The sequence below is a fragment of the Mus pahari genome, chromosome 23 (genome assembly GCF_900095145.1).
Source record: "Mus pahari chromosome 23, PAHARI_EIJ_v1.1, whole genome shotgun sequence".
In the NCBI taxonomy this organism is placed as follows: Eukaryota; Metazoa; Chordata; class Mammalia; order Rodentia; family Muridae; genus Mus; species Mus pahari.
In genome coordinates this window covers 11,359,437-11,369,589 of record NC_034612.1, presented here as the reverse complement: position 1 = coordinate 11,369,589, position 10,153 = coordinate 11,359,437, and the positions used below count along the sequence as shown (strand labels likewise).

General features: G+C 47.2%; 1 protein-coding gene across 1 annotated transcript in view; it reads right to left on the bottom strand.

The window, feature by feature from the left end:
* Naa25 (N(alpha)-acetyltransferase 25, NatB auxiliary subunit) overlaps nucleotides 1-10,153 on the bottom strand; it is a 49,546-nt gene that overhangs the window by 31,770 nt on the left and 7,623 nt on the right. Inside the window, exons 2-4 of the mRNA XM_021187216.1 lie at nucleotides 5,919-6,004; nucleotides 4,861-4,999; nucleotides 2,758-2,876 (exon numbers count right to left, since the gene is read on the bottom strand). Of these exons, the coding sequence (XP_021042875.1) occupies nucleotides 2,758-2,876; nucleotides 4,861-4,999; nucleotides 5,919-6,004 (344 nt within the window). The remainder of the gene's footprint in view (nucleotides 1-2,757; nucleotides 2,877-4,860; nucleotides 5,000-5,918; nucleotides 6,005-10,153) is intronic.

Sequence of the window (10,153 nt, the reverse complement as noted above, 5' to 3'; positions counted from 1 at the left end):
AATATTTCTTTCTCCAATACTTTAATTNAATGATTTAATTTATGTAAAAATATAGTTGTGTTTGTATTTATGTGTTAGAATGCTTGGAGCTCCCGTGCCTAACATTAGGGCACACATACTCTAGAGGAATGGTGAAGACTGTTAGAAAGCCAATTCTATACATAATTTAAGGGAAATTTATAAGACAGAGATTAAAGACATCTTGATTATCAGAAATATAAAAATTGCCGGGCAGTGGTGGGGCACACGCCTTTAATCCCAGCACTTGGGAAGCAGAGGCAGGCAGATTTCTGAGTTCGAGGCCAGCCTGGTCTACAGAGTGAGTTCAGCACAGTGAGAGGAACATTGAGACCCTGTCTCTAAGTAAATAAATGCAGACCTTTAAAGAACTAAGTATGCAGGCAGAGCCCTGTCTCACACTTGGGGCTAGAACTGTCACTGTGAAGACTTTAGGGAGGGAGGAGTTTGTGACAGTCTAAATCAACAATGAATATGCAGTATTGTCTGGAGGTTCTGGAGGCCTTTCCCATTGAGAAGAACCCTAACTGCATTAAGTGCTATGCTACAGACATGTGTCTAACAGCCTTAAAGGAAATATCCCCGGAAGAAGAAACTGTGCTAGGATCCATATGCAGAATGGGGTGCCGCCAGTGCAGCTGGAATGCAGTCCCAGCGCTGGCCAGGTGGAGGCAGAAGCAGCAGCCCTTCGGGGACACTTGACTACACAGCAAGCTGGAGGTCAGCCTGGGAAATGAAATCTGCTCTCAAAAAACCAAGGGGAGAAAAATGTGTGTGTGTGTGTGTGTGTGTGTGTGTGTGTGTGTTACCGCTGCTAATTAAAGACTATTTCCATTCCATACTAAAGGAAAACCAGACAGGGCTGGAGCGACTGCTCATCAGCAGTATATGCTCCTCCTGCAGCAGACCTGCGTAAAATCCCCAGCACCCACACCAGGAGGCCCAGCATCTCCTCCATTTCAGTTCCAAGGGAGTTAAGGGCTCTGTTTTCAGAAGAAATTAGCACTCATGTGCCTATACCCACACAGACACACAGATAAATAAAAATGCCCAAGGAGATAAAAATAGGGGGTCAGATCCCCTTGACCTGCAGTTATAAATGGTTGTGAAATACCACAGGTGTTGGGAACTGTTCTGACTAGTTTTGCGTCAACTTGACACAGGCTGGAGTTATCACAGAGAAAGGAGCTTCAGTTGAGGAAAAGCCTCCACGAGATCCAGCTGTAAGGCATTTTCTCAATTAGTGATCATGGGGGAGGGCCCCTTGTGGGTGGTGCCATCTCTGGGCTGGTAGTCTTGGATTCTATAAGAGAGCAGGCTGAGTAAGCCAGAGGAAGCAAGCCAGTAAAGAACATCCCTCCATGGCCTCTCCATCAGCTCCTGCTTCCTGACCTGCTTGAGTTCCAGTCGTGACTTCTTTCAGTGATGAACAGCAACGTGGAACTGTAAGCCGAATAAACCCTTTCCCCCCCAACTTGCTTCTTGGTCATGATGTTTGTGCAGGAATAGAAACCCTGACTAAGACAGGAACCAAAGCTGTCCTCTGGAAGAACAGACCAAAGTACAAAAAATTCTTCTATTTGAAAACTCTTATAGGAACACACACATTGATCCTGAGGAAGGGTTGTACTACTTCAGTTTCTTTACCCTATCTGACTTCCTATTGCTACAATGTGATACTACTGTAAAGAACAAGTTAAAACAAAAGCTCAAATTTAAAAATTACACACCTGTAATCCAGCGCTCAGCAGGCAGAAACAGAACCTTTGTAACATACACTTACAATCCCAGCTACTCAGGAAGTTGGTGGCAGGAGTATATCAAGTTGAAGGTCTTCTTGGGCAAGAAAGGGTCTTTCTCTAGCCCAGGCTGACCCTCTTATCTTGCCTTCACTTCCAGAGTGCTGGGATCACAGGTATGCATGACCACGTCCAGCTCATACTCTGCTGGACCCAGAGCTTTGTGCACGCCAGGCAAGCACTTCACTGACTGAGCTACAGCCCCAGCCCTAACTCAGGACCTCTGGAAGAGCAGTCAGTGCTCTTAACCGCTGAGCCATCTCTCCAGCCCCCTAATGCAATTTCTAAAGGTCTGAGAACATAGCCAGCATGCATTCCCTGGTTTAACACACCATGCCCCCCCAACAGTAATAGGTAAATATTAGCATAACATAGCTGCTTCGAGCTTCAGAATACAGGTTTCATTTTTCTGGAATATCAGCTTTATTCAGAAACCAGTTCAAACCTGTGTCCAAAAAAGACTCCATCAAATGTACACAAAGAACTCCTAAAATAAGATCACTGCAAATAATCCACCTCTAGCCATCAAGAATGAAAAACTTCAGCCATGGGGACTTCTCCCCTGGTGAATTTATTAAGCTCTCGGGAAGCTAAAACAGCTCAATTAACTGGATGGCTATAAACTTACTTTAGAACCCTGTCTATCTGTCTGTCTGTCACTGTGCTCTGGGACTTCTGCCCATTCATTTTCTGGAACCTGAACAGCAATATCACCCAGGAGAGCAATCTGGAGCTAAGACTAAAGCAAAGCAAACACTCCTGCAGCCAGCCAGAGGCACACTTCTCCAAGCAGAGCATTTCAGAACCCTGAACAATATGTAGCTGGGTGAACACACATACACACACACACACACACACACACACACACACACACACACACACACAGAGCAGTCCAGTGACATCAGAGACTTGACGCCATACCACGTCTGGGTGTGGTTACCTGCTGCATCTTCTTGTACTCGCCCACTCTGGCATAGGCCATGAAGAGGTGAGAGTGGTACTCCTCGCTGTTGGGAACTTTCTTCACAGCCGCCTCATAGAGCTTTGTGACTAACTCCGCTAGGAGAAAAGAAGCAGGATTCAGTTATGCTTCCGTGTGAAAAGTCCTAATGCCCTTCGTTTTCCTGTTTGGTTAAACCAGCAGTTCTCAAACCTTCCTAATGCTGAGAGTCCTTCCTTATGCTGTGGCGGACCCCCCAACCATAAAATCACATCATTGCTACTTCTGAACTGTAATCTTGCTACTGTTATGAATTGTAATATAAGTATCTAGAATTTGGGCTATCTGATATTTGACCCCAAAAGGGTCTCGACCCACGGGTTAAGAGTGCTGGCTTGTTAAGGGCTCCTCCTGCAGCTAAAAGAGGAGGCACTGTCCCATCTGAGCACTGCTCCTTTGCTTCTAAACTCTCTCCTCCAGGCCTTCACTGTGCAGTGACACCAACTATCGCTTCCCAGGGTCCCCTGTGATGTCATGTCCTGGGCTTCCATGCTTCTCCCAGAGCCCAGACTCTCCTGTCCTTGCTTCCCTCAGTAAGCTCCACTGAAGTATCCAGCTCAATCAGTCTCGTCTGCAGGCCCCACCCTAACCGTCTAGTTCTCTAGATCGCTGTCTCTTCTGCTATGTTAAACTCCCAGGGAAAGCAAAAGGCCTCATCATAGCATTTGCTGACTCCTACGAGACACAGCGAGGCATAGAAGCTCCCCAGCCTTCGGAAGGAAGGTAAGGTCTGCATGGCTCTGGACTCAAGTCAAGGTTATTCTGGTCTAGTTAATGAGACCCATCAACATAAAACCACCTTAAGGACTAGAAGTGCAGCTTAGGGGCCGAGTGCTTGCCTAGCATGTGTGGGGCACTGGGTTTGACCCCCAGTACCACAGGGGCCATTACTGGCTTCCTCAGCTTCACGAAACAAGTGCTCTCTGATACAGTTCTACTCCTAACTGTGGTAGCATCATGGAATGACTATCTCCTGGCAATGAACGTGACTCACTGCAGTCATGGGGACATCAGCCCAGAAACGCATTACACGGAAGCACACAGCACAGACCCAGCAACAGGAAACCCAAAATAAGCTAAGGGGGCCTTGTTGCGGGAGACAACAAGACAGAGAACTAAAGTCAGGAGAGGGTACAGGTATGGCTGAGGGGCTGAGAGGAAGGGCCAGCAAGTGAGCCAAAGTCATTCAGGAGAGCAAGTACTCCCTGGGGAGTGGAGGCTTTCTCAGCCTCGACAGTGCGCTGCCCCACTCTGCCTCCCGTTTCCCTGCTGTGTGCAGTGGGGCTTGGCAGACATGGCCAGAGGACAGCTCACAGACGTTTGTTCTCTCCTGCTACTGTGGGCTCGAGGGCCATCAGTCTTTGTGGCAGTTTCTACCTCTGAGTTGTCTTACCAGCCCAACCATATTCTACTTCTTAAATTCAGGGTGGCTTCATGAATGTTTATTATGACTAATTAACTTCAACAGAACATAATACAAACATTGTAATGTAAATAATATTTATAAAACAATATATTTCATAATAAAATACTTTAAGAAATCCAAACGAGGCTGGAGGATGGTGGTGCGTGTCTTTAATCCCAGGACTAGGGAGCCAGAGGCAGGTGGATCTCTGTGAGTTCCAGGCCAGCCAGAACTAAATAGACCCTATCTCAAAAGAATAAAATAAAAAGGGGGTGGGGGGAAAAGGGTTAGCTGCTCTTCCAGAGGTCCTGAATTCAGTTCCCAGCAACCACGTGGTAGCTCACAACCATCTGTAATGGGATCCGATGCCCTCTTCTGGAGTGTCTGAAGACCGCTACAGTGTACTTACATATAATAAATCTTAAAAGAAAGAGGAAGAGGAAGAGGAAGAGGAAGAGGAAGAGGAAGAGGAAGAGGAAGAGGAAGGAAGAAACTGACTCCCGGTCCTGCTGACTCCATTCCAAGTAAAGGAAGCTAAAGCATTTAACTGTCCAGGCAAAGCTCTTCTCAGGCCACAACCGACACATTCATCTCTACTGTCATCCTCAGAGTCAGGGGTGCCAAGGAAAGCCACTTACGCCGGTGCATCTCTCGGTAGAGGATCGTCAGGGCCTGCAGGGAGTTGTCATCTGTGGGCTCAAGGGCAGCTACCTCCTGCGCCAAGGTGAAGGCTTCGTCCTGCTTGCCAGTTCTCTGTAACCCAATGGCCTTGAGAACCTGACACAAGAGAAGAAAGAAAAGCTAAGGTTAAAGGACGGGCCTTGGTCCTGCACCAGGGCCACAGTGAAGCCAGGGGGCGAGAGGGCAAAGGGCGAGCCCAGCAAGGTGCTCCCTGAAGCACTACCTCTGAGCCAGATGTCCACAATGTGCTGCTGACCCAGTGCTGGGAAGGCAGAGGCATCCGATCTCGTTGCAAACCAGCCTAGCCTAGCTGGACATTCCAGACCTGTGCGGCTGACTCTAATTCCAGATAGATAGATAGATAGATAGATAGATAGATAGGTTTGGCTGAGGAAGTGGAGCAGTAGTTAAAAGCACTTGCTGATCTATAATGATGACCAAACTTTGGATCCCAGCACTCAGGTCAGGCAGCTCACAACATCTGTAACTCCAGCTCTCAGCGACCTGATGCCTGTTCTAGCCTCCATGGCCAAGGGGGTGGGGGTGGGGGGATATACACACAAACTCACACATAATAAAACTTTTATTGGTTTTTGATTTTTTGAGAGACAGGGTTTCTCTATGTAGCCCTGGCTGTGCTGGAACTCACTCTGTAGACCAGGCTGGCCTCGAACTCAGCCTGACTCTGCCTGCCTCTGCCTCCCAAGCGCTCAGATTAAAAAGGTGTGTGCCACACTGCCAGGGTATAAAATCTTTAAAATGTCACCTGTGCCTCTCCATGTACTCACATGTGCACCAAAATTACAAATACAACTCACAACTGGGCATCACGGCGCAGGCTTCTGATGCCACCCTTGGAAAGCAGAAGAAGGTGGATCTCTCTAAGTCTCTAAGTCTGAGGTCAGTCTGGCCTACACAGCAGGTTTCAGGGTAGCCTGAGCTATTTAGAGACCCTGCCTCAAAAAATACGTACAATAAATATAACCCACAAAATATGAGCAACTACAGGGCATACCTTTGCACAGTGAAGATCTTTGTGTTTCTTCAACAGTTTATCAGCTTGCTGAATTGCCATTTTATTATTTCCATTATCAAGATAATCTATGGGAGAAAAAAAAGAGTCATCATAATCCCTCAGCATCAGACACAGGAAACAGCCTGCTCGCCGTCTTCAGAGAGCACCTTAGCTGCTTATTTAAACATCATGCCAGAAGCCGGGCATGGCAGCTCACAACTGTAACCCCAGCACTCGCACCTCTAAGGCCAGCTTGGTCTACAGAGCAAGTTCCAGGACAGCCAGGGCTACACAGAGAAACTCAAAAAAACAAAACAAAACCCAACCAAGAAACCAAGAAATCAAAAATTACAAAACCAAGACTTCACACCGAGGGCTTCTGATGATGGCTCCATCGACTGCTGCTCTGCACCACCCACCCTAGCATGCACTAATTAAACTTTTGTTAAAAAGCAAAAACAGGCTGGAGAGATGGCTTTGCAGCAGGAGCTTGCAACTCATACAGGGGACCTGAGTTTAATTCCTAGCACCAATGTGGTAGCTCACAGTCACCAAATTCTCTCTTCCCTGCATGGTGGGTTTTTGTTTTGTTTTTTTAAATCTTTAAGATTTATTTATTTATTATATGTAAGTACACTGTAGCTGTCTTCAGACACTCCAGAAGAGGGCGTCAGATCTTGTTATGGATGGCTATGAGCCACCATGTGGTTGCTGGGATTTGAACTCTGGACCTTCGGAAGAACAGCCGGGTGTTCTTACCCACTGAGCCATCTCACCAGCCCCTTTGTTTTGTTTTGTTGGAGATTTTACTTATTTCATGTGTATGGGTGTTTTGACTGCATGTCTGTCTGTCTTTCTGTATACCGTGTGTATGCTGTGCCAGAGAAGGTCTGAAGAGAGCATTAGATTCCCCTGAAATTGGATTACGGTGGTTGTGAGTGTCCATGTAGGAGCTGGGAACCGAACCTGGGACCTCTGGAAGAACAAGTGCTCTTAATCACCAAGCCATCTCCAGCCCCCTGACTTTTCTTTCTTAATCTATGGGAAAACAGTGAATGGTTAAAAGTTAAAATATCTTTAAGCGATAAAGCTGGAGTTTTAAAAAAATTTTTTTTACAATATTATTTTTTAGTATGAGTACTGTCTGCATGTACACCTGCACGCCAGAGATGCCATCGAACCCCATTATGGAGAGATGGCTGTGAGCCACCATGTGGCTACTGGGAACTGAACTCAGGACCTCTGAAAGAGCATCCAATAGTCTTAAGCACTGAGCCATCTCTCCAGTCCCACTTACTGTTTTGTTTTTAAAGGAATCCTTGGGGCCAGCAAGATGGTTGAGCAGGTGAAGGGGCACACCACTGAGCAGGACTACCCAAGTTAGAACCTGAGAACCGGCGCAGTAGGAGACAATCAGTTCCTGAAGTGGCCTTCTGACCTCAGGGGTGCAGTGCACACCACACAGTAAGAAAATAAATGGAAAAGTACATTTGCAAATTACTTTTTTAACACAGAGACTTCAAAGCTTCAGTGGACCAAGCCCCTTCAATAAAACATCAAGTATTTATTTTGCCTCTCATTTATTTTTCACTCTAATGCAGTGAAAAAAAACCATAAGTGTCATTTTACCCAAAAGCCTCAGGGAGGAGAAAGGAAGCAGATAGGCTGTGAGAACACCAGCCAAAACCAGAACGAGGCTCTGCTGTGAGGAACCGGAGCTCTCTGCCCCTTTAAAACCAATGCTTATTGGGGGGGGGGGGGGTTTCCCACAACACTTTGATATGATTACCACAGTCGGGTGTCCCACGGTCTCTCACAGGTACCCGACCACCCCTTTAACTAATTATTCTAACCTTGTGAAAATCTTAGCTACTTGTGACTGTTTAAAACCACGTGGGATCAGGATCATCTTCCTGTTCGTCTGCCTCCATGTTGGCTTCTCTCTTCCTTCTCCCTGCTACCTCTCTATCTTTCTGTGTGTCCCCCAAACTCCTAGTTCTGCCTTCCTTTTCCTGTCCAATCACAGGCCTGCCACTGCCCTAATGTGATTGGGCAGAGAAAATCCTGCAACAAATTCTAGACACAGCTGTCCAAGTGACTGCCCCATTTGTATCCCCACCCACCCACCCATCCTACAACCCTGTCATACTCTTACTGTGTGCTCCCAGTGCAAGGCCAGGCAGGCACACTTTCTTTTGTGTCTGGCCTATGTCATTTAGCAGTGACCTCCAGGTAGTCACAATGCCCTATCTCCCTTTTGTCAAAAACTCAGTAGTATTTTGCTCTGTGAATATGTGTTATCTTAGGTTGGCATCCACACACTAGTTAATGAAGATCAGCTCCATGCAATTCTTTATTTATTTTGTGTGCGTGTGCGTGTGCGTTCTGCCTGCATATATGTCTGTAACCATTTGTGTGGCTGCTGCATCAGAGGCAGACAGAAGAGGATGCTGGAGCTCCTGAACTAGTTACAAACAGTTGGGAACTGCCATGGAGGTGCTGGGAATTGAACCCAGAGCCTCTGAAGAGCAGCCATTGCTCCTAACTGCAAAACCACTCCTTCTTCCTCAATTACTAAAGCTTTCAGCAGCCATGGGAACAGAGTCTGTCTGTCTTCAGTGCACTCACTACTGAGGAGCAACGGTAATGCAGGATGAAAAGGACAAGGCACTCTATTCTATGGGTAATTACAACTAAGAAAGGAAGGTCAGGAGCCTGGCGTGGTGGCGCACACCTTTAATCCCAGCCCTCGGGAGGCAGAGGCAGGCAGATTTCTGAGTTCAAAGCCAGCCTGGTCTACAGAGTGAGTTCCAGGACAACCAGGGCTACACAGAGAAACCCTGTCTCAAAAAAACAAAGAGAGAGAGAGAGAGAGAGAGAGAGAGAGAGAGAGAAGAAGAAGAAGAAGAAGAAGAAGAAGAAGAAGGAGGAGGAGGATCGGAGAGTCCAGCACACAGGCAGAGGGACTAAAGAACCCTAGAGACTAGACGTCACCTCAACAGTCTAGTAGATAAGACTAGCTTCCTTATTCCTTACATCCTTAGTTCAGGTGACAGGCCATCAGTTAACAGGATACTCAGCAGACAGCCCAGCATTAGACGGCAGCTCTTCCCATCCTAACTCAGTGTTGCTCTCAGTCTGAGCTCTGCCAGGTTCTCGGTTCATAGACCACACTGGAAAGGGGCCCTGAACTCACTGGGACCCGCTTGCCTTCAGACTCCAAAATGCTGAGATTACAGGTGCTCGCTGTGCAACACCCCACCCAGCCTCCACTCCCTACTCTCTCAACCCAGATCCCAGCTTAGGATTATGAAGTGAGTGTTCGAGACCAGCCTGGGCTGCACAGCAAGGCCGTCTTTTCTTAAGTAGACTTTCTCTTAGCCTAGTTAACTTGGATGGGCTCAACTGTGGGCTCAAACCACAGAATTGCAGCCCATCCCAGTGTGGCCATTTGACCCCACCTTGGTAAATCAGGTTTCTTCTTGATGACCAGAAGCTACAACACTGAGAGCCACAGAAAGCCTTGGGCAACCCCAGATGGAAAAGCCTACATGTATGGCGTCTTGGGTTATCAGTGGTCCACTCAGAAGCTTCACAGGACATACGCAGGATGATGGGGACAAAGAAAATGGCACCTTCTGCCTCTACTCATGCAAGAAATGAAATCAAAAAAGAATCCCCCTCTATCCAAACCCCCTGCGAGTGGGGAGTGGGCTGCAGTGATTACTGCTCTTGCTCAGGACCCTTGGAAGCAGCCACCCTGATGAAGTCTGTCTGCAGGGAGAGGCTGCCAAGGGACCCTTCTCTGACCACAATTTAGTACGACTGTGAAGTCAATAGGGTCTGCCCTGAAGAATGAGCCAAAGAAAATGAGTCTGAAGAAGCCAGCAGAGAGAAGGCTGAGACCCGGGCAGCCAGCCTCCTCACTTCCCCAGCACTCCACCCTACTCTTAGTTCCCGCCTGGGACTCTGGGAAGCTTCTAACTGGAGCTGCTGTCTGGGTTTGTTCCCTGGGACACTGTGGTGCTACATACGCCCTGATGTCAAACCTTCCGTCCCCAGTGCTTGGGCAAAGGCTGATTAACTGGCCTCTAACTTGTTTGGGAAAAGTTGATTTTCAATTTACACTACTTGGCCTCTAATATGATACATAGCCCTTAAACAAAACAGGACAGTGAATGTGATATCCTAAGTTAGTAAGTCTTTTTTTTTTTTTTTTTTTTTTTTTGGTTTTT